Here is a 25,298-nt window from a genome sequence, read left to right as displayed (position 1 = left end):
TCAAAGTGCAGTGCAAGAAATAGCACCGTTTCCTCCTCCCTAGAGCAGCACTGGGCCGCTGTCAGAGGCTGGCGATCAGGGAAGTGGGCAGAGGTGCTCAGGGAATTCAAGGTCACGGCATGACCCACGCGGCTCACAGCGGACTCTATGCTGGGGAGAAGACTTTAAGCAACTAAAGATGAGGAGCATGATGAAGGAAAACGAGGAGAAAGCTAAGAATTCCACAGCTAAACCTACTAGAGGATGTGCAGCTTTTCACAACCCAGTTGGACTGTTGCAGAAACATCGCCTGTAACAGATGAAACAGCGGTGAGAAAACAGAATGCAGGGTCCCGGGTTAGTGAGCCAGGGCAGGAGGCTCTGCACATGGAGAGCCGTGGGGTGGCGACGCCCTAGCGAGTCCGACGTCATGCGGTCAGACGAGCGTGGCGGGGCTGTCTCGGTGGCGCGTGGGAACTGGCTCCTCCAGCCTTCCTCCGCGATGGAAGCGAGGCTCCCTTACCTGCCCACTTCCCTGGAAACCCTTTAGTAGCGGCCAGCTCTCCCACTCTGTTCCCCCAGCTGCCGCAGGGAATCTCGGGGCTGTTAAACCACCAGTGTGGACGCAGCAGCAGGGGTCGGCACCCACTGCATCCCGCTTCCCCCTGTGCTGCTCCTGGGGTGGTGATGTCTCCATCTCGCATACTTCTCCTCACAAGTGAGCGTGTCCTCCTTATACTGTCCTCCTCCCGGCTCCTGGGCTGGCTGATTTACCTTTCGTTCCCCACCCTTTCCTCAGCCAGCACCCATGGTGCCGATGCCAGTGTTGGTAACTTCCAAGTGCCTTTACCTGTAACACACAGCCGGCCATAGCCGGGCTCAGTTAACAGACGACGGCCTTCAGCTGCCTTGACGTGGGCAGCCTGCAGGAGGCCCAGGGTGACCGCTGTCCACACACTCTCGCCCTCCCATCCTGGGGGTCCCCACACTCTCGCCCTCCCATCCTGAGGGTCCCCACATTCTCGCCCTCCCATCCTGGGGGTCCCCACACTCTCGCCCTCCCATCCTGAGGGTCCCCACATTCTTGCTCTACCATTCCTGGGGGTCCCCACACTCTTGCTCTCCCATCCTGGGGTCCGCACACTCTCGTTCTCCCATCCTGGGGTCCCCACACTCTCGTTCTCCCATCCTGGGGTCCCCACACTCTTGCTCTCCCATCCTGGGGTCCGCACACTCTCGCTCTCCCATCTGGGGGTCCCCACACTCTCGTTCTCCCATCCTGGGGTCCCCACACTCTTGCTCTCCCATCCTGGGGTCTGCACACTCTTGCTCTCCCATCTGGGGGTCCCCACACTCTCGTTCTCCCATCCTGGGGTCCCCACACTCTTGCTCTCCCATCCTGGGGTCTGCACACTCTTGCTCTCCCATCCTGGGGTCTGCACACTCTTGCTCTCCCATCCTGGGGTCCACACACTCTTGCTCTCCCATCCTGGGGTCTGCACACTCTTGCTCTCCCATCCTGGGGTCTGCACACTCTTGCTCTCCCATCCTGGGGTCCCCACACTCTCGCCCTCCCATCCTGGGGTCTGCACACTCTTGCTCTCCCATCCTGGGGTCTGCACACTCTTGCTCTCCCATCCTGGGGTCCACACACTCTTGCTCTCCCATCCTGGGGTCTGCACACTCTTGCTCTCCCATCCTGGGGTCCGCACACTCTCGTTCTCCCATCCTGGGGTCCCCACACTCTCGTTCTCCCATCCTGGGGTCCCCACACTCTTGCTCTCCCATCCTGGGGTCTGCACACTCTTGCTCTCCCATCCTGGGGTCCCCACGCTCTCGCTCTCCCATCTGGGGGGTCCCCACACTCTCGTTCTCCCATCCTGGGGTCCCCACACTCTTGCTCTCCCATCCTGGGGTCTGCACACTCTTGCTCTCCCATCCTGGGGTCCCCACGCTCTTGCTCTCCCATCTGGGGGGTCCTCATCACACATGCTGCCGCCTCCTCTATGCCCTTCGCTGACGCAGCCCTGATGGGTACAGAGGCTCCTGGGTGTAAGTCCCTGCAGAAGAACTGGCTGTGCCCAGCCTCCTGCCCTCCGGGGTCAGGCCTGCCCAGGCGAGCTCCTGCTGTGCCGGGATGGTTTCCCCAGGCAAGGCCCCTGACCAGCGTGGCTGGGAGTTCGGCCGCCTCCCGGGTGCCTGCTCCAGCCTGGAGGTGTCAGTGACTGATGGGACGTGGAACTCCTCATGGGACACAGCTTCGTCTCACGTGTGCTCAGAACCCAGCGGGGAAAGAGGCCTTCCCAGAAATTCCGGCAACATCAGCGACCAAGCTGGACGAAGACTGGGCGGGGGTGTCTTTGGAGGAGACGGGGGCAGCCAGGACGGCAACCAACGAGAAGACAATGGCCAACAGCTGCCAGGTGTCCACCTCATGCTCTCTGCTCAGGCTCCACGTCTAACTAAATGGAAAAGCTGCAACCACCCACGCGGTGGCACCCTTCTCCGCGGCGGTCACCCTTCTCCGCGGCGGTCACTCTTCTCCGCGGCGGTCACCCTTCTCCGCGGCGGTCACCCTTCTCCGCGGCGGTCACTCTTCTCCGCGGCGGTCACCCTTCTCCGCGGCGGTCACCCTTCTCCGCGGCGGTCACTCTTCTCCGCGGCGGTCACTCTTCTCCGCAGTGGTCACCCTTCTCCGCGGTGGTCACTCTTCTCCGCGGCGGTCATTCTTCTCCATGGCGGTCACTCTTCTCTGCAGTGGTCACTCTTCTCCCGGGCCTCCGTGTCAGGGAGCTGCCTGGCGCCTCACCCTCAGGATGGATTCCTCCCTGGATCCTCAGCTGTACGGTGCCCCATCCCACATCCGAGCAGGCGTCTGTGTGTGGCCACCACCGAGAAACCCCTGGCCTGTGCACGTGATGTGAATATCTAACAAGAACGAGCAATCTAGCATCATCTACTTTGCTCACGTCATGAAATAGAAGAGACGGACGCCATCCACTTCGCTCGTGAAACACATCGACGCGGGTGGAACATGGCGGGTTTGCCAACACTGATGCCAACGGAGCCCTGGGTCCGCCAGGAGCTCAGGACACGGCCATGTGCGCGTGACAAGCCACCAAGCAGTCGCATTCTCTTTCTCCCCCTCCCTCCACAGACAGCTCCTGGAGAAAGCTACACTGTAGACTGTTTCCCCATTTATTTCCCATCCCATTTCTTTAGCCCTTTGCAATCCAGTATCTGCCTTAACCGAAAAGCTAACTCTGCCCAAAGCCTAGGTCTTGCCTGCTTCTCCACAATGACCACCACTGCATACCTGCTCCGCAATGACCACCGCTGCATACCTTCTCCACAATGACCACCGCTGCACACCTGCTCCACAATGACCACCGCTGCACACCTGCTCCACAATGACCACCACTGCATACCTTCTCCACAATGACCACCACTGCACACCTGCTCCACAATGACCATCACTGCACACCTGCTCCATAATGACCACCACTGCACATCTTCTCCACAATGACCACCACTGCACACCTTCTCCACAATGACCACCACTGCACACCTGCTCCACAATGACCACCACTGCACACCTGCTCCACAATGACCACCACTGCACACCTGCTCCACAATGACCACCACTGCACACCTGCTCCACAATGGCCACCTCTGCACACCTGCTGCACAATGACCACCACTGCACACCTGCTCCACAATGACCACCACTGCACACCTTCTCCGCAATGACCACCACTGCACACCTGCTCCGCAATGACCACCACTGCACACCTGCTCCACAATGACCACCACTGCACACCTGCTCCACAATGACCACCACTGCACACCTTCTCCGCAATGACCACCACTGCATACCTGCTCCACAATGACCACCACTGCACACCTGCTCCACAATGGCCACCTCTGCACACCTGCTGCACAATGACCACCACTGCACACCTGCTCCACAATGACCACCACTGCATACCTTCTCCACAATGACCACCACTGCATACCTGCTCCGCAATGACCACCACTGCATACCTGCTCCACAATGACCACCACTGCACACCTGCTCCACAATGACCACCACTGCATACCTTTTCCACAATGACCACCACTGCATACCTGCTCCACAATGACCACCCCTGCATACCTGCTCCACAGCAGCCACCACTGCATACCTGCTTTACAGCGGCCACCACTGCGTACCTTTCTTCCTTCTTTTTTCTTTGCATTGAAAGAAACACAACAAAGGCCACCACCGTAGCCCTGGTAGAGTGGACACGTCAGTGGCTACTGTAAATGATCCTTCTAAGAGCATCTGTGTGTGAGTTCTTATGGGGACGTCATGTTCCCATTTCTTTTGGGTATAAGCAGGAGCAGAATTGCTGGGTCACATGTTAAATCTATATGTAACTTTCTAAGGAACTCCATATCGCAGTTGTACCAATCTACATTCCCACCAGCAGGGAACGAGGGTCCCACAGCCTCACCAGCAACACTCGTTATTGTCCCTGCTTCTCTCTCTGGTGATGAGTGACACTGAGAACCTCGCCACCTGCTCGCTGGGCCTCTCAGCCTCCCTTCTCCAGGATCGAGGGTCACCCCTCAGGCTCCTTTGCTGTCTTTTCCTCAGAGTAGGGTCTCCCGGGATGCCCTGCTTTGCCCCATGCAGCTCTTCGGCCCCCTCTCTATGTGAACCCCACCCCACCATGTCCTTGGCCTGCAGCTCTCCTCCCAAAGCAACCACCCACCCCACACTGCGGGGAATGGTTCCCAGGGTCTCCCCAGTGCTGCAACAATGTGCACTAAATGCTCACTCTCCCCCCTTTCCCAGACACCAGGAGGGCCCTCAGGGGTCTCCACCTCTTCAAAACCACCCAGAGGGAGGCTCCCTCCAAAGCTTAAAGCTAATCACATCACCCGCAGGTTCCAGGCGGCTCTCCTTACCACGGAGGGACACGGTGCACAGGTGCCCAGGGCCTGCCCCTACCTGCCCTGCCTCCTCCTCCTCCAGCCACACCCCTAGCCTCCTTCACATCTCAGCAAGGCCAGCTCTGGATGCTCCCCTCCTACATGAACACACAGAGCTCCTTCGAGCCTCCTGCTGGGGTGCCCCCCATGCCCACTCTGTCCACCTGGGCATGTGCACACACCTCCCCCGGCTCAGCTTAGGAATCCTGTCTTATAGGGAGTCTTTGGTGAACTTCCCACTTGAAGGGACCCTCCGTCCTTCAGGACCCACCCAAGGGGCAGGAGTATGGGCCCAGGGGAAGGAGGCACAGCTGACTCAGTCAGCGATGCCTTAAACACAGAACCACCGTCTCATTAAATATCTGCATAAATGCCTGAAGCTCATGAGGTGGATAATAAGGTGCAAATTACTTTTATTCATCATTGACTTCACTGGAGTTGTTTGAAATCAGATATCTCAGTGCAGAAGTCCAATAGCACATTGGAAATGAAAGCTCGTTCTTCCACCTCCTAAAATAATACCAATTTATTTACTAGGTCATATTCCTACTCAAAGTTATGCATTCCTCCTTTCTAGATTAAAAAATAATGTAACTTTATAGGTTTAGGCAATAATCACTAAGAGGGGCAATTTATTTTGTTTGTTTGTTTATAGCTTTCCATCCTATGGTTTAGACTTTCACTAAATTCTACTTCTTAATAAAGTGCATCACCCAAACTCAAAAAACTCAAAATATCACATGCATAATCCTATAGCTTTTACTTGTTAATCTGGATGTCAGCTTTGCTAGATCCTCAGTTTCTTTATGTTAATATTCTAAATATTTTTATTTATTTATGTTTACGGGGACAAAAAAATTACAAACCAATGGGATTAGGTCAGTTGAAAATCCAAGTCTTAAACAAATACAAATATATTCTCTCACTGTACAATACTCTTTGGGTTTTCTCTCTCATCATTAATTAGAGAATTTGGCCAAAGCTGAAATAACTCCCAAAAGGGTCTTAACACAGATGTGCACAGACCCATGCTATGTCAACCCGATCCCCAGGGGCAGAACGAACTGTACCCCCTCTACGTGGCCCAGGAGAATAAAGAGCTTTCAGGACATCTCCTCAGAATAAGATTTTAAAAAGAGGTGTTAGAATAAATCATGGAGGGTTTCAGCTCTCTATGAAGAATTCTATGAAATCTAGAAACCAGTTGAAGCAGGTCCACTGAGTCCCGTTGTATATAAAAAACATAATAAACTAGACGTGCCACTGGACGAGTTTTACATAGGTGAAGGGACAACAGATTATCCCATTCCCTCTTCACTGATGCCTTGTAGATTAAATATTCTATTCTGGTTTTGCAAATGAGAAAACGGAGACTGAGGCTCAGCAACTCGCCCAAGAGCAGAGACCAGATCGGGCTTCAGGCTGCTCACCCTCAGGACGTCACACGGCTCCTGATGTTAGGAAAAAAACACCAGAGAACAACACCCGATTCTCCCTTCCAACTACAAGCGCTGGCTCTTCCTACCAGCATCTTCTTTCGGATCTCTGCTCAACAACTTGGTCTTCAGTCAGTTTCCCCAAACTTAAATCCAATCAGGAACTATCCACCAGCTATTAAAAATGATCACCAAGTATTGCTGATCTTCAGTTGCCCTAAGCGGTTTCACTCTGGGGAGGCTGTGAAGGGCCTTTCCTACTCAGCTCTCTGGCCCTCAGTTTCTTTGTTTGTTCTTAATTCTTCTCTCTCAATGCTGACATGAAATTTTCCGTTTTAGTGCCCATAACACAAATTTAATTTCTACACACAGATCTTCAAATTGGATAGAAAACAGAATGATGAAGCAAAACACGCTCCGGTCCACTGTCAAGAGTCAAAAAGATCTAGATTCAGATCCTGGCTTGGTACTCAACAGCCCACGAATCCGGGATGCTGTTTATATTCATTAAGCCTCCTGTTTACTAACATAAGAAAAGGATTTTACCATCGAACCTGTAGGATTTGCTGAGTACCAAACAAAGCAGCACACATGAAGATCCTGACACAGTCCTTGGCCATGATAAACGCCCAGTAATCAGCAGGTTTTGGCAACACTAAGACTACTACTGCTGTTAGGTGGAAAATGCTATGGGATGCAAATCTGTGAATAGTAAGCAACAGGTGGAAGAGTAATTTGAACATAAATGAGCTAAAAGTATAACTTTAAAAATTGCTTTTGCATTGGAACCTGCAACTATTTCAGAGAGGGTCCTCTTTCTCTTTGTGCTAATAAAAACTGCTCTCCACCTCCCTTCTTCCCACTCAGGCATCGACTATTCTGACCTGATGCTGGCGGACTTCGCCTTCAAGTCGTTCCACCTCTGGTTCATATCATCCAGCCGGTGCTGCAGCATCGCGGCCTCCTCCGAGCTACCCAGAGCTTTCACCATCTTCTGCCTGCTTCCATCAATGCTCTTGAAAATGTCATTGTGGGCATCGATTTCTGCCTGAATGTCCTAAAAAAGAGAAGCCAGGAGATAAAGCAAAGGTTAGATATCCACCCAACGCGATTTAGGATCGCTACCCAGAGCTTCGTGGCTGCATAGTCCACAGATAAGTTGGTTGCGAGCAGCGTTGTTGATTTCACCTTACACGGAAAAAACTGCAACTATTTCCATAAGTATTACATCAAAAACAATAGTCTTTAAGTCATCAACACTTTGACTGCTAATTCTTAAAAGCAGAGTGTATTATAATCTGTACTTCATGCGTCAGCTTGATAAAATGATAGTATTTCAGATTCACTTAAATAACTGAAATGTGTTTAATATCTAAACAGAGTCTTTCTTCCCTTGTAAAGCCCAACCTTGTCCAACTGGGTCACACCTTATCATAAAAGAACAGCTTTAGGAGATGGTCACCCTGACAGCAGGCTCACACCCAGGAATACAGACTGAGATTAACCACAGGTGCTGGTTGGGATACATAAAAAAGTCAACAAATGGTGCTACAGTAACAGGACAGTCCATGGAAACAGAGCGACACGTGGCCCTCACCGTGCAGCACACCAGAAACAAAAGCTCAATGGACAACACGGGGGAGAACCAGGCTCCAAGTCTGCAAGCCAGAGGCAGCCTGACTTCCGAGAAGGTCAGATCAGACCCGCGAAGGTGACTGGCTCCACCCACAAGTAGGGTTCCACTGAACAGAGAACTCTGAGACTGTCTGATTTTCCACATCTCCCTGGAGGAGACAGCCTCGGGGCAGCCGAGGACAAGCCAGGAGCTGGCTCAGTCTCAGGTTGGACAAGCTGACACCTGAAAATAGCAATCTCCTTCTCAAATCACCTTGGGATGCTTCAAATAGAAATTCTCAGTGAAAAAGGAGAAGTTCTGCCAGATGTCTTTGGTGCCATCCCTTGGACCACACGGTTCTATTCTTTATGACAGAGCTGTCCTACATCCGTGTCCTGAGCTGTGCTGGAGGGTGCAGACCATGTGTGCCTTGTCTTCGACCCTGCAGTGTACAGACGGATGACACCTGCCTTTCCCAAGAACTCCAGGGACATGGTGAGCAAGGTCTGCAAGCTCGTCATTGCCAAGGAGAGCCCAGCTCCAAGTGCCCTGGACAAGTTCCCAGACCCCATCAGTGGCCACAGCCAAGACGGCCAGGCAACCTCAAACCACAGCATCTTGAAGCAGTCCGCTCCCTTCATGTCAAAGAGAAGTAAAATTAAAAAGTACCTGAAGTTCATAAACAATCTGCTAAGTCACTAATGCATTCAACAACACCAGAAAGTTTGAGTGCCAAGAGCACGAGGCAAATGAGGCAACTTGTGTCAGAGAAGGGTGTCTTGTCCAGCCTATGGGTGGGCGATCTGGCCAGGGAAGCCAGTGAGTATTTCTCTAAGTGTTAAGAGTATTACCGAAGTTCCTATATTCAGGTTGGAATTTAACTTTCAATATAAGGAAAAACCTTCCAGGCATGAACATCATCAAGTTAGGGAGAAAATCAACACCCAGAAAGTGAACAAAGCAAAGGAAATCAGCATTTATTATTTTATTTTACATTTTGGGGCATATTTATTTTGACAAATGGAACAAAGCTCCTGTAGAGAGAAAATAGTCCTAATATTTCTCCTGTATCCTCTGCAGTGCCTGTCACATGAAATGAGCTAAAAGTAAAACAGAAAGATAATGGATGGCAGACAGACAGAGAGACTGGCCAATGGATGATGAGAGAGAGGTGTGCGAACACAAGATTGAACATTTGAGCAAGTTCATCTTAGCTGACTGGTATACTAGCTACCACAGTGCCAGGAAAAACCAGGGAATTGGAGAACTGGAAGGGAAAGTAGCAATCATTTTGCTCAATCTCTTCATTTAAAAAAAAGTTAATATGGGGAACCTAAAATCCTTTAGAATCTACACGGGAAAGGCCTGGTAAAGCTTTTCACTGGAAATCGGGAATTATTGGAGGTTGAGGTGGTGACGAGGGAGCAGTCGCATCAGAACCTGATGCAGCATCAACTGCTGCAAGAACCGAAGGTGCTGGATGCAGGGCTGACGGGGCTCCGAGGTGGACAGGGCTCACTGCTGTCCCTGCCCCCGAACATGGCGCAGCGTCGTGCTCACGGCAGCTATAGGACGCTTACCCAGTCCCCCACGAGCGGGCCCGTGTGTGGAGGGCCACGGCAAGACCCTCGAGCAGCAGAGCTGAGACGTGAGGCCAGGGCAGGGGACGCCGCACGCGAGGACCGCGTTAGGGAAGACGAGACGCGCCAGGCCGAGGAGGCAGGGACGCGGTGCCATTGAAAGCACAGGACGCAGGTCCCCAGGACAGCCTTCTGGAAGGTGAACAACCCACAGCTGCAGGCTGATTAACAGGACCCACTGCCCAGATCAACGCAGGCTGCAGAAATGAGGGAACGCATACACTTATGTAGGTAGCTATGCTCATTTAAAAATACCCAATTTGCCTTTAAGTATTTCTTTAATGATGTTAAAGAAATATCTAAATATTAAACTCACTGAGCTATTAGATACAAACACTTTATAATGTATATTTCATTTATTTTTAAACTTATTTTGAAATACTTTCAAACTTGCATGGCAGTTACAAAAATAATACAACCCCACGCAGAGAACTACAGCATGCCCTATGCCCCTGCAGATACCCAGAGCCATCAATTTTAACCGCCTGCCACACTTGGTATATCACTCTATCAATCTATTCACGTATCTTTTGGTTTATCTATCGCCCTATCAATCCATCTTCTGAACTCCTCAGTGTAGGCTGTGTACATCATGTTCCTTGAACACAATACTTCCATGCATATTTCCTAAGAACAATAATTTTCACTTACGTAGTCATGTTAAGTATAGCCAAGTTCAAAAATTTGACATTGATATAAAACTTAAAGTCACTATTCCAGTTATTTCAGAGGTGCTGATATTGTCCCTTTGAGACTTTTCTCCTCCTTTGCTAGGTCCATTCAGCATTGTTTTGGCTTTAGCTGCCATTGTCTCTTGAGTTGCTACTTCTTCTTTTTGAAACTGTGGTACCGCCAGGCCACATAAACCCCCCATGTAAACCCCTCCCCAGCACACCATGCAGTGGGACTAATGACATCCCAATACCGCGGCGCTCCCACCACCTCCCTTTACTAAACGTTTCCCACCTCCCCACACAGGAACCCTACACGCTGTGCACCAAGGCCCTCCCCGTGTCGCCTGACCCTGGCATCCTGTCCTCTGATTTCCATCCCTATGGGTGCACATATTCTCCAGTATTTTCTCTGCAGTTACCATGGAGCTTAAGTTTAACATCCTGAACCTGTAACAACCTCACATGCTTTGCTACCAACTCAACTTCAACGACATACACAAACTGAGTTCCGACTCCCTCTACCACCATCCCCCCCACCTTTATGGAGCCCTGGACACACACCATGTGTCCTCACATCGTGGGTACAAAACCACTGATCATCTTTACATTGCGTTCCTTTGCCTTTCAGATGGGGGAGGGAGTACAAAGCGCAGTTGGGGCCTCTCCACCCCTCGGCCACCCGGCGGGGTCCCACAGCCCCCACCCCCACTCCCGTAGGGTCCCCAGAAGTGCGGCTACATTGGGAGAGAGGGACAAGTGGCCGCCAGGGCCTCGGGTCATGAGGAGCCCCCGAGTCTCTATACAGCAAAGCTCTACGTGTCCAACCTGCCCAAGGGTCTGGCCTGGCGGGAAACACCTGGTGGCAGCGACAACAGTTCCTAAGCATGCACCAGGGTGAACTCTTCTCAGGCAGTGGCCATGCCGCCAGCTGTGCCCCGAGGGCCGCTGCTAGGCCCTCAGACTCTGTGGCTGATGTGGAGAGCACAGAGGTGACAGAAGAAATCTTTCCGGAGCACACATCCTCCCTGGGGGAGCATCTGCCCTGTGGAGAGGCTGCAGCAGCCAAGGGGCTGGTTCCTGACCTCCCTCCCGAGTTGTCCAAGCGCCCTGCGGCCCCTCCGGTGCCCTCCACGGCCAGCCCCCCGGGGAGACCCAAGGCCCAGGGCGGAGCGGAGCGCAGGGACCACCCTGCCTCGCCGGGCGCTTCTGTTTTAAACACAGCAACCCTGTGAGGTTTCTAGTTCATAACTTTACCCCAGAACTAACCACTGGGGAGGGCTTTTTAACCCCCCCAGGAGGAGGGTGTCTGGCCCTTCCCCCAGGCTGCCGGGCCCAGCTCACTTGTCCTGTGGTCCTTGGTACCCCCCGCTGGGAAGGGGAGGCTCGCGTGGGCAAAAACCCCAGGCCGGCGACGTCCCACCTGGAGTTTCTGCCCAGGAGCCAGGCCACCAGCGGCCAGTCTGCTGGCCGGGATGCGCACAGCACCCGGTCTGAGCAGTCAGCCCCGAGAGTGGAGGAGCCAACGGCGGCGGTGCCCACAGGAGCGGCTTCAGGGTGACTGAGCCAACCCGGGGCTCAAGCGCGGCCAGGGTTGGGGTGCCAGAGGCCTCAGGGGTGGGGGGATGAGGACAGGTGGCCGGCCAGAGAGAGCAGGACACAGCCACCCCCTGCCCTAGGTGCCCGCCAGGCCCCACCGGCCGGGGGCCGCTCCTCCACAGCGGGCAGGTGCCTGTGAGGCGAGGCCAGGCTGTGTCCCTGCGCTGCATTCGCTGTGGCCGCCCCCCAGGCCAACAGGCAGCACTGATTCCCTGCTCGCGGAGAAGGTTCATGATGCAGGCAAAGGAAAATGCAGAACCAAGACACAAGAGAATCCAGAGTTATTTCCGGTAGGGATTCTCACATTCTCCTAAAAGTGTCCTGCAGGCACAGGGTCACCCGGCTGAGATCCTAATTAGAAGGAGGCGTGGGGGGGCATCTCCCTAACGGCCTGCAGCTGGGGGCAGTTACAGGCCGGGAACCTGGGGGGTCAGCGCTGCTTAGTGGAGTCTCAGCTCTGGCCACCTTGAGCCCACACCCCTCCACCCCCGTCTGCCACCTCTCAGGCTCTAACGACGTTATTTCCCGGGGCCCAGGTCTGCAGCAGGTGTCTTTCCTCCCCCACAGCCTGCTCCTCACCTCTGGCCCCAAACCCTCCTCCTCTGCCTTCAGCACGGCAGCTGGCACCTCCAGGGACAGAGTCAGGGGGAGAGATGCCATCCTGCCTCAGTGTAACGCCGCCTGGCCAGGGGCTGTGTCTGCTGGGCTGATGGCAAGGCGCTTAAAACTTGGAGGCCAAGCCAGCGAGGAGTTTCATTTTTCTCGAGACCCACTGGCCTGTAACCAGCACAGAAATGAGCTGCTGGCAGACTGGCCCCAGGGGACCGGGCTTCCGAGGCAGGGTTCTCCTGGACGGCAACCAGCTGACGTAGGCTGTGGCTTTGTGTCACACCTGGCTTTCTTTCCTGTCAGTCCCTCTGCTTGCCTCGTCCCAGCGCACCCTTCCGGGCTCCTGCTCCGGACTTCCCTGCAAACGCTCAGCTGTGTCCAAGGGGCTGGAGACCAGGAGCTCCTTTTCTTCTCCCAGCCCACAGGTTCAGCTGCTTTTACTCTTCCCAGCAGGCACCCCCAGTCCCAGGGAAGCTGGCCTATGTTGTGCCCCTGAGAAAATTTGAGTCAATCCATCAAACAGCCCCCACTCATGCCCAGCAGCCATTTGCCCCATGCTGTGCCCTAGGGCTTGTGGGGAGAAACACAGGGCTCAGAAGCAGGCTCCCCAGGGCTCTGCAGGAAGGCAAGTTTCCCCTGCCTCTCCCCACTGTCCCACTGTCACTCACTGGGGAAACCCAGGCTCAGGCGAGGACCCCAACCCCATGCTCACATGTCCCTGTGCATGCCAGACCTCAGGAGTTCACTGTGAGCAAAGTGGGAAGTGAGCTACGTGTGTAGTCGGAATCACCTCCCTAGAGGCCCACTGGTTTAAAGGGACCAGGAACCAGGGGGGATGAGACTGTCCCCTCACCCAGAAATTAAGGTTCGTACCTTCCAAATATCTTATGCCCATGAACTCAAACTAATAACTGTATCCAGTATGGTGGTGTTTGCTGATTTTCTTTGGTGTTTTTTCTAATGCAATAAACTTGTGTCTGCTTGCTGCAAAAACAAAAAAAGTGGAGTTGGACACCAAAGCTACCATAGCACTGGCATTTACATCCACCGCTGTCATTACCCTCACCAGAGACACCCGTGGCTTCTGTCTATTCCCCTTTCCTTTCAACCCACAGACACTCTCTCATATGTCTTGCGGGACCGATGTGGAGATGAGCTCCCCTAGCTGTGTTTATCTGGAACTATACTAATTGCTCCCCCAGTTTTGAAAGACAGTTTTGATGGATATAGAATTCTTGGGTGGTGATTTTATGCTTCCAGCACTTTAAAATCTGTCATCCCACTGCCTTCTAGCCCCCACGGTTTCCAATGAAAGAACAGATACAATCTTACTGAGGCTTCCTTGCATGATACATTGCTTCTCCCTTGCGGCTTTCATAATTTCCTCTGTCTTGGTATTCAACAGTTTGATTGTAACATGGTGTTTTAGTTTGCTAAAGCTGTTGGAACCCACTATACCAAAAATGAGTGGGCTTTTATAAAAGGGATTTATTACCTTACAAGTCTACAGTTCCAAGGCCATAAAAATGTCCAAACTAAGGCAAGAAAGACACCTTGACTCAGAAAGGCTGATGGCGTTGGAGGTCCTCTGTCAAGCTGAGAAGGCACGTGGCTGGTGTCTGCTGGTCCTCTGGCTTCTGGTTTCGAAGAGCTTCTCTGGGGGCATTTTCTTACTGTATCTCTAAACATCTCTGTCTGTGTCAGCGCTAAGCTTTTGCAGCCGAGAGATCAGGATTTAAGGGATGAGTATGATTACTGAATCATTCTAATAGATATTCCTTTTTGCTCTCTGATATACTGGAGTAGACAGAAGGAAATTCCTGAAATCTCTAAACTGTCATCCAGCTGCCTTGATCTCTGATAATGGTTGTACAACCCTTATCCTCTGCCCTGTGATTGTAAAAACCTTGTGACTAACCTTCACTTGTACCCAGTTATCCAGTTTTTCAACTTTAGAGTTTAATGATCACTAAAGAGAGACCCTAACAGTTATTAATGAAGGGTCTTGGGTCTGCCCAGAACTAACGCACTCCAAGTCCAAAGTAATCTTGATAAGCAAGACTGGCTCTAACCAACGTGGGCCCACCTGACATGCGCAGTAGCTTAGCTTTTAATCTACACGTCACCTCACTCCACTATTTTCTTACATATGTTCAGTGACTAAGCACATAATCAATCTCTGCGTGCTCAGTAATTAGATCACCCCTAATTATATCATCTGGGCCACTGTGCTCATTATCCTAAACCCTATCTTTTCTTTAATAAAACTATCAGAATTACTGCAGTTTTGGGCAACAGATTTTGGGCCGCTAGGCCATCTGCTCTCCTATCACATGCCTAGTAATAAACTCTTTCTCTCTTTGAAACCCTGGTGTCTCAGGAAATGGTTATTAAGCATGTTTGGCAAAAGAATCCATGGGGCTTCATCCAGTAGCATTTTTTCCAAAATGGTTCCCTCTTAAAAACCTCCAATAAGTGGATTCAGACCTACCTTGAATGGGTTAAGACACATCTCTATGAAAACAACCAGATCAAAAGGCTCCACCTTACAAAACAGGTCTGTCCCCACAAGGCTGGATTAGGATAAAGAACATGGCTTTTCTGGGGTAGTTGTTTCAAACCAGCACACATGGTACAGTGGGGGCCTATTCGGACAATTCCTGTTCGAAGTTCCTCTTTAGGGAGTTTTAGGCATCATTTCTTTGCATATTCTCTCTGCCCCTTTCTCTCTTCTCCTTCTGGGACTCCCACAATGCATTTATTGGTACACTTGATGGTGTCCCACAGCTTTCTCAGGCTCTGTCCACTTTCCATCACTCTTTCTGCTCCTCAGATGAAATGATTTTAATTGCTTTTCCTTCAAGTTCACCAATTCTTTCTTCTGCCAGCTTCAGTAAGCTGAGGGACCCCTCAAGGGAATTTTAAATTTCTGTTATTATGGCCTTCAGTCTATTTTCTTCCTTTATATCATTTCCATCTCTCTATTGATATTCTCTTTGCATTCATTTATTGTTCTCTTGATTTCCTTAGTTGTTTTCCTGTAGCTCTTTGGGCATTTTTTCCAAAATGGTTCCCTCTTTTAAAAGGACCATATTTTAAAAGTCTTTGTCTTGTCCTAAGTCAGGTCCTCTTTGCTGATGGTTTCTAATGCTTTAATCTTCGCCTTTGCTGTGCCATCTCTTCATGTTCCCTGTATGTTTTGTGATCTTCTGTTAAAAGCTGGAAATTTTTAGAGTTTAGCATATTATCACTGGAATTTAGAGTCTGAGGCATCTGTTTCTTAAAATTGTATCCAACTAGTGTTATGGAAAAAACTTTTGTCATAGTTTTAAAAGCCAGGAGCTAACAAAAAGGAGGACGAGGAGAAGGAGGAGTAGGAGGAGGAGGAGAAGGAGGAGGAGGAGGAGGAGGAGAAAAAGAAAATACCTTCCCCAGTCTTTGCAGATTGACCTGTGTGCGCTTACCCACACAATGCATTTAGAGAGCAGCTCCAGGCCAAAGGGGAGGGGCCTCCCTGGTCCTTTCTGAGCTTGAATCTTATCTTGGGCAGCCACATGTGACCCTAGGAATTCCCCCATTATATGGACACAAAGGTCCCCTCTTCCCAGGGAAACCAGTTCCTCTGGTCCTGGCCACTGCAGAGTGCATCCCACAGCCAGGCATGCTTCGCCCTTTGCCCCAGCAGCCACTGACCGCTGTTCCCCAGCGTTCTGCAGAGACCCTGTCGGCTGCCTTCTACACACAAGGTGAGTTCTGGGATGGAGAGTCCCTCAGGCCACCACCAAAAAGAATGGGCCAGACACACAGGCTCCCAGGATGTGCACGAGGGCTACTCCGCACCCCCAGAATGGGAACCAGGGAGCCGCGTTGGAGCACAGAGAGGGGTGGGCGGGGGGTGGGCGAGGGGCAGCCAGGCTGCCAGCAGTCCCACTGCTTTTCCAAGGCCTTTCTCCTGATTCTGCACCTGCCCTGTCACTGCAGTCCTTTACCTGTTTTCTGGAGGTTTGAGAAGCATGCTTCTGCCAGTTCCTGCTGGTTGTTCAAAGCCTCCGTGGCGGGTGGAGCCCTGAAGGGCCCCTCTGCCATCTTGATTTCTCTACAACCGAGAAATCCTGCAGCCAAGTTGTACCCTGACACGTGAAAGCAAAAACGTTTCCTCCGGCTGGAGACTCAGGTTCGATTCCCAGAACCTGCCTACCCAAAAAAAAAAAAAAAAAGTTTCCTCCAATTCTAATCAATAGAAAAGACTGGACCCTCTGCTAGGAAACAGGTTTAACGTGGAACCACCTAGAAGCCTTCGACAACTATATGGAGGTAGGACCGATTCACCCTCTTCAGTGCTTAGTGCCATAATTTTGGTTTATTTTTGCACAGCATATTTACCTAACCCTGCTCAGCCACAGCAGTGTTTGCTCTGAGGGAGTCCTGACTCCTCTTGAAGGGGGAAAGTGTGGGCAGAGTCAACTGTCCTCCGGAGTCCCAAAGCGCAGGCTGAATAAACAGAGCTCACCATTAGGGAAATAAATCCTGATCCTTTCGAAAGTCAAACCGGAATGCATGGGCCATTCAGGATTGATTACAGGGGCTCATTAGGATTACTGCCGGGGCCCGAAGATTAGAAAATGATGAGCCACATATTTTTTTTCATAATTTTTTAAATAGTTATATATTACCTCCAAAATAATGCAATAACCAGCCAGCATTAGAGGTCACCGAGTCTTAATTTTTGGCCCATGTAAGTATATTTACAATGTTGTGCAGCTCCTGAAATAGTGACTAAACGCAATCGTTCCAATCAATGTACTGACTTCAGTCAATTACTCAATTATTCTATAAAATGCATTTCCTTTCAACAACTAATCTCACAGCTTTTACTCTGTATTTACTCATATAGATTGATGTTTTGACAGACAATAGAAAGTGGATTCACCTGGCCTGCAGCAGCATTTATAAATTAGGAATCCAGTGCCAGGGGTGTGCTTTTCCATTAGCTATAATTATAAATATATGCAAGACAACAGAGAAGGAAAAAGGTAACAACCTCACAATGAACTAAACCCTTAAGATAACTTGAAATGGATAATCAAGAAACAAACTATATTTAAAATCCCAACGTAACAAACTCTGCTATAAACAAAACTATCTTTCAGAACAACTATAAAAATGTCAAATCCTCTACTCTAGACCAGTTGTTGCTAACACACACCAACCCCCTAGTGAATGAAATAACACGGCTTCCTGGGGGGGGGGGGCACTTATATATGCAGAGCTGACCATTTATGAACACAAGTTTCTGGAGAGCAGTTATTAAATGCCCAAACTACTGCTTTCCTTAATTCCAAAAATCAGACAGAGTAACAGAAATTGAAAAGGTTTCAAAGCCCAGCCAAGATGATGCATTTTAAATGTTTAAAACCCAATCCTGGGGCACACAGCACCTCCTCAGCTCCCAGCCTGGGTATAAGCAGTTCCTATGCCCAGAAAATCCCGGAGATCCTCCCCAATGCACATCCACCTCCCATATACGTACACACGGGCACACACACAAATACTCTCACACACACACGTGCACACAAATGCATCCTCACAAACATGCACAGATGAATGTATCCTCGCGCACATGTACATATGCTCACACACAAACATGTCCTACACATGTGCACACATCCACATATCCCCACACACTGCACATATGCACACACTGCACACATCCATGCACCCTCACCACACTCACCTCCCCATGTGTGCATACACTCTGCATACACACTTACACACTGTATCCCCATACAGAAACATGTACACTCCCACTCACAGAACTCCCGCATGCGTGCATTCACACGCACTCACACTCACCCTTGCACACACACTCATGCACACAGACACAGAGCCCTTAGGGAATGACCACTGTGACTAACCATCTTGCAACTGAAATAAGTCAAAGGTTCAAAGGCAACGGTCACCCAAGCATCTGGGGTGGAGACCTGGCCTCACTGTGCCTTGGGGTCACCAAAGACACAGGACACAGACCACACAAACGTGAGTCACCTCATGTGCCAGGGCGCCCATCACCGCTGCAGCAGCAGACACTCCCACAGGAAGAATTTCAAGGGGAAAATTAAATACTGTGGGCGTGGTTCTTGTGGAGCCTCCGAGGGCATCCCAGGCAGGGGGTCCTACTCCGACTGCAGGAAGGTGGGGACTCGGCCCTCTCCAGGGGCCTCGCTCTGGCCTGGGGGGTGGGGCGGGCACGCCCGAAGAGAGGAGCGGCACCCAGGCCAAGGACCCCGGTGACGCTGAGCAGAGAAAGGAGCCCCTGGAGCGCTGACCTGGGAATGGAGACCCCGTGCCCCCACGCCTGGGGCCGCAGTGCGGGGCTGCGCGTCCAGGTCACGCACCATTCACGCGGCGGATGGAGAAAAGAGGGACCCAGATCTCCTTGCGCGTCCCCTGTGCACACACTCACAGGCCAGGAGGCGGCCAGGCGCGGAGCGTTCTCCTGGGAATCGCGTTTGGAGTTTTCGCGCCCCCCGCCCCCTCACCTGGGAGGCACTGCCCGGAACCGAACCCGCTGCAACTCACAAGGACCCGGACCTGGGGGCGCGATCCCAGCCTGAAATTCGGTTTTTCTGGCTTGAGATGCACAGCAAAGCCGGCCTTCCGCAGTGACTGCCTAACGAGCTGCGCGTTTGGAGGTAAATGCCTCCCTTGCTGGGGTCAGTAATGAGAGGGCCAGTCCTAGGAGCTGCAGAATCGAGGGGAAGGGTTCTCGCTTTGCAAATGGACAGGTATCCTCTGGCCTGTGGACTAGGGAGGGGGCCTGGCCTCTTCCTGCAAATGGCATTACGGCATTCGGACTCGGGCCAGGCGGATAGCTGTACGGGAGAGGCGAGAGGTAGCCACCCATTTCCATAAAAACCAGTTTTCTGGTGATAAGTCATTGTAGCATTGGCTAAATATAGGAGACAGCTTTTATGGGAACACACAAAGGTTTGTTTTTGGTGTTTTCTTTTTTACTGAGTTGGGAAAACTACTTTCATCTGTGACAACTTCCTACAAATGAAATATGGCAAAGAGATTAGCTTTCACTTAGATTTATGTGAAGGAGTCCAGCACAAAAATAAACATGCCGGGAACTTCAAACTGTGAATTGTAGCAGGATTGTTGCTTTGAATTTGCCCTGTCTCAAAAAACAAAACCCCAAATCAAGCCCTCCAACAGGAATAAGCCAGCAGACTTCTCCCGCGGATTCAATTCCTAAAACAAAACAAGCATGAGCGCGGCGGGCGCGCGGCTTGGCCCAGCAAGGAGGCACACGTGCGCCCAGGACGCCTGTCCCGAGAGGCCTGCGGGGGTCCCACAAGGCCCGCGGGGTGCAGCAATCCCACACCAGGCCCGCTGCCCAGGATCCCCGCCCGTTCAGGTAACACGTGCCCTACAGCTTTGCAGGAGGAAAAGGCAAGTCTCTGGAAAACACGCAGACCTGTTTTGGTCATAAAGTGTGTCACCTGCCATTGCCAGCTGCCCTAAGGAAGACTCTCTGTCGGCCCGTCCCCTGAGCCTTCTGAACTGTCCCCTACTCCCGAATTCGGGTGCTTTACAAGATGTGAAAGCAACAGGTCAAAGTCCACCCCAAGCTTCCAGTAGGACCCTCAGGGCTGTGAGGGGTCTGTGGGGAAACAGCGGGGGGTAGGAAATGGAGGGGGGGTTGGGGAGCTGGGGGAGGTCAGTAAGCTGATGGGGAGCTAGCAGGGAGCTAGGGCAGAGCTGGGGAGGGCTGCTTAGAGAAGCGGAGGGGAACTAGGGGAGGGCTGAGGGTGCGTGCCAGGAGAGAGCACCCAGGGAGGAGGAGCCCCTCCCACTACAATGTTCAGTCACGAAGAGACTGCAATTGTTTTGGAAATGCTTTCAAAGTTTTCAAGCAGCATGGTTTTACAACTTCGGCAACTCTGGTTTGAAAGCAGCAGCCTCAGTGCAGCCTGGCTGGTATCTGTATCTGCAGTTAACCACCCCGTAGGCCGTCTCTAACAAGAGATAACCAGCTTATCTACACACTCAGCTAGGGAGCACTGCTCTTTCCTCCTTTCCTTTATCTCCTCAAAAGCCTGGGAGCTGGCGAGAGGATGGAGCCTGGCTTCCAAGGGCAGAGACAGCAGGCCCTGGGGCAGGCCGAGCAGTCCCCTTGGCTCACCTTAAGATCCTGAGCGAGCCTGAGCCTTCTCGGGAAAAGAGAACTGGAGGCACAGTGAGCCCCACGGGAGTTCAGCATCCCCATTCAGGCAGCACCCCAGGTTCGAGGCAGACAGAAACGAAAAGGCTGGGGTGAGAGGAGCCCCTGTCTCTCTCCTTCTGCCTGAAGCCGGCCTGGGACAGGGCAGGACTGTGGAGCAGGGCCACATGTTTCTCCCAAAGAACTTCCAGGTGGAGGCGCAGCTGCCCAGAGCATGACTGTCTCCTGTGTGCAATTCCCCAAGGGCGGCCAGGGCGGCAGGGCAGGGCTGCTCCTGCCCAAGGAAAGGGCTGCTCCTTCGCACTGTACTTACAAGAATTTTTAAAAGCGGGTATCAACATCACATATTTTCGAGATTAGGTTAAGTGGTGGGAGCCAGTGGCCTACCTGCCACCCAGATGCACGGTTTTAAAGGAAACCAGCCGAGTCCTGGGGAGCTGCGCCCGGGGCCCCCATACCTGCTCGAAGCTGCTCAGCAGCGCGCGGAGGCCGAGGCGCAGACCCATCATGCTCCAGCCGCAGCTACGCCGCCTGCACATGACCCGCGGTGACCGTCCCTGGCGCGCCTCCCCAGCCGGACTCCTGGGCCCTCGGCCGCCGCCGCGGCGGGCGCTGGGGCATCTCTGTCGCCCGCGGGTTCCCACTCTCAGGCCGTCACCTGTGGGCCCGACAGCTGTGTCCGGGGTCCCATGCCTCGAGTTTGGTCACAGCTACACCCAGCAGAGGCGGCTCTGCCCCGGCAGCTTGCACGAGAGGAGAAAGCAGCCAAGTATTACCCACTTTCTCCACCCAGCCTGGTTCCAGAAAGAAGAAGAAAAAAATCCCGAGGCCAGAGCCAGCTTGCGAGGCACGTAACTTCTGTGCAACTTCTGCGGCGCTGGGGCAGCGAGGAGTGTCCTCCGGTCTGAGAACGCGCCCCGGGCAGGCAGGAGCCACCTCCTGCCTGGGACACCGGCAGCCTCGGTTGCTATGGCAACCCCCAAGCTAGCGCAGGCCACTTCCCTGGGGCGGCCCCCAGGATGCTGTGGGGCCACAGAGCCAGCCGGGGAAGAGGCCGGGAAGGTTCCAGCAGCAGCAGCCCCCCCGCAGGTCCCGGCAGGTCCCTGCACGGGTGGAGGGTGGGAGGCAGCCTCTGCCTCACTAGCCCCCAGCAGATCTGCTGGCCTGGGGGAACCTCTCCTTTCCCAGCACCTGTTTATTATTTTAATCAGCATCTCCCTTCCACCACCCCTCGCTCAGCGTGAAGCCAGGCTCATCCCACTTCCTGGAGGCCCCTGCCTCTCACTCCACCTCGGGATCTCCCAAGAACTGTCTCCGCCCTGAACGCGCCCCAGGTCCGTGTTCCAGCGTGGAGCCCACTGAGGAACACAAAAGGGGTGGGTGTGCAAAGACAGCACCAGGGAAAGCAGGTGTGATAGATTTGATCATTTCTCAGAAGGCTTTAACAGTGAAATGATGGTGGGAAATGCTTTTCAAGGAGAGTTCTTTGATCTCAGGGATCCCAATGAAAGTCCTTCAGTGTTTTCCTGCGGAGTCTGTTTCTGACATAAACTTAACAAGTAAAACAACTCAGAGCGCAAGCAGTAGCAGCCAGCAACTTTGGATTGCCCTCTCATTCGATGTTAAATTATCAGCACTCAAGAAAACTGTTTTCTACAAAGTTTTAAGGAAGTGAAATCACTTTAAAGGAAAAAGTTCAATCCAAATGACATATTTTTTGTGCTGCTGTAAATGACATCATTCCAAGGCAAAAAAAAAATGTGATTTTGCTTTTGCATTTATAGTTATTTAGCAATCCAATAAAACTTCAGTAAGACAGATATGTCTATATGAAACATATTTCTTTCTTTAGCTGCGTGCAGAATTTCATCATAAACATGTAAAGCTTTCACAGGTGACACCACCACAAATGGAATGGGGTTAATTTTAATATAATCAAGTTTAATTTTTACATCAGTGCACAGAACTAAGGAAAATAAAAAAAACAGAAACAAAAATGAAAACCTAATTGAAATGATTAAATAGCAAGATCGTTAGTATTTATTTAATCATATGTAGGAAGAAAGTCCATTTAAACCCAGAAAAAAAGTCCAAAACCTATCAGGAAATAGTACACAATGTGGTTATTATTTTTTGGATTTGTAAACCATATTTCTCTCCACTTCATTCTGAACATATTTTCACATCAGCATTTAAATGCCATGTGTTTTGCATATGCCCTCTATGCAAAATTTAGCAAGCTTTTTCAAATAGTTCATTATTTATTCATAAAAACCTACTTGTTCCCAGGGGCAAAGTAGCTTTATAAATTCCTAACAGAGCATGTTTCACCTCACAGGGCCCAGTTCAGATTTAGATATAGAAACTATTGCTTTCAAAAGATCCAAACTGGCGACTTAAGGGTTATATTCAGAAATTTATTGGTAAAAATCACCTACGCAATGTGTGTCAAAAAAACATCAAGATCAGCATAAGGAGAAACCTCTGGCACTGGGTGGGGGGTCAGGGGCTGCAGGGAGAAGCTCGCATAGTGTCAGCAAGTCAACCCTTCAGCAAACCCTAAACACCTAATTAACTAAATAAACAGCAAAGGAAAGTGAGAGGAGAACAACAATCTCTGTCAGCTGGGCAAACTTCCAACACCACCCACACTAACACACACGTGCAAACACGCCCTCCCCACGGGAAAAGCAGAAGAGCCAATGACACGAAATCTCGGCGGGGGGGGGGGTCAACAGAAAACACGGCAGTTTCTCTCTCAAGTCAACTCTCCTGGTTAAATTCTTGCATCCTTACTCAAGGCTAACCCTGATGAGGGAGGAGAGATGGCCTCTTTGTAGCAGGCAGGCTTCCCAAAAGGCACAAGCTGGGCATGCTGCCCAGATGGCAGGCACCCCTGGAGGAGGGCGGGATGCCCACCAGTCAGCGTCCCCGAGCCCACCTGCAGCTCCCGTGCCAACTCACATCCTCTGTGAGTTCAGAGAAGAAGGGACACTTAGATACAGTTCCCCTTACTGGAACCACAAGGAGCGGGAGCCCCATACTGGCAGAGCTGGTGGGGACAACATCCTCTTCAGAACAGGGAAAGCAAAAAGCATTCGAAAGAAAATTCTAAAAAGCCTCACTTAAGTTTAATAACAGGTTAACTATGCTCTCCTTAAAATACTGGACAGCAACTAAAATACACATTATTTTTAAGGTGTTACAGACAAAGTAGATTATTTATGTAAAACTCCAAAGAGATGCTATAAAATGCAAATAGCAAAATATTTAATGTATTATTCAAAAATAATGTACTCTTAGATACTGAATGAGAAGAAAGACTTGTAAATTATAACAGCAAGCACATTTTACCATGAAATTATCTTTGATATATATATATGAATAAGGACACCATCTCAGTTTAAACCTAGTACACAAAATATCACCGTGGTAATACACGATAATTTCCAGGACCCTTTCCTTTTTACCAAATGCCATTGTGATACAGCACCTCCTGTAATCCTGTAACATTACAGCCCTGAACAGGGGCGCCTGTGACAACCCTGCACAACACCAGAGAGACGTAGGGAGCGGGATGGCGAACCGTGCAATGGATGTAATTGGCATTTCGCCAGCCTAAACTGGTGGACAAATAAACAGCGCACGAATCCGCAAGAGAAGGGGCGAACTCAACCCTACCAACGCCTCTAGCGGCACCCCCCGCCCCCCAGGAGGCCATGTCACAAGTACAGACCCCAGCACCTCGAGAACGTGAAGGTTACAGAACCACAGAGGAGCCAAGGGAAAACTCATCGATGGAATCGATACACTCTAAATCTAAATTACTTAATCAAGCCACATTCCACTGCCAACATGAACAGAACCGAACGACTCTACGGCTTTGGTGGAAACTTTCCAATGTTAGGCTACTGTAGAAAGTTTCTTAGCATAAAAACTATATTTAAAAAAAATATTTTAAAGTCCATATGACATTCTCAAGGGTTCAATCAACTGTAAACAAAAGTAGCCAGCTAAGTGCTTTGCTGTAAAACAACGTATCTTAAACATTTACAGTGGCTCTTAAAGCATTCTTCCCGCTAAACGCAAAGTTCAGATTTTTAAAAGCTGTGAAGACAAAGAGGAGAATGTTTTCCAAGCAAAACCTAACAGGTTTTCCTTATTTCGGCCAAATACAAAGACCAAGGAGCGAGAGGAGAAAAGCTTCCTGGGAGCCTTCCTTCATGCAGGCGGGGAACACTTAGTTGTCAGAAACCCACGTGGCTCTAGGAGAAATCCAGTTTATAATGCCTTGGGAACTGTACAACATTCTTCTATTCAAAGCCCCTTCTAATTCGGGCTTTATGATTCAAAAATAAAATAGCCCGAAGACCCTAATCAGTACCTGGAATTCCAAATCCTGTCTCCTGCCATAGATGGAGCCCCGCCAGGGGAGACGCTGGGTGCCAGATGCGCCCCCCCACCCAGCAGCCCGGCGCCAGTTGGCAGCTCTCTGCACCATGCCCAGCCCTCCAGGGCTGACAGGTCAGTGCAAAGACGGAGGCC

The 25,298-nt window shown here is 51.1% G+C and overlaps 1 protein-coding gene across 3 annotated transcripts in view; it reads right to left on the bottom strand.

The window, feature by feature from the left end:
• Positions 1 to 25,298, bottom strand: part of UTRN (utrophin) — a 440,716-nt gene that overhangs the window by 107,039 nt on the left and 308,379 nt on the right. For all 3 annotated transcript variants that reach the window (XM_077143388.1, XM_077143386.1, XM_077143387.1), the window contains one exon: positions 7,277 to 7,449. In XM_077143388.1, the coding sequence (XP_076999503.1) occupies positions 7,277 to 7,449 (173 nt within the window). The remainder of the gene's footprint in view (positions 1 to 7,276; positions 7,450 to 25,298) is intronic.

Source organism: Tamandua tetradactyla, chromosome 25, assembly GCF_023851605.1.
Source record: "Tamandua tetradactyla isolate mTamTet1 chromosome 25, mTamTet1.pri, whole genome shotgun sequence".
Classification (NCBI taxonomy): Eukaryota; Metazoa; Chordata; class Mammalia; order Pilosa; family Myrmecophagidae; genus Tamandua; species Tamandua tetradactyla.
This window is presented reverse-complemented; position numbering and strand designations above follow the sequence as displayed.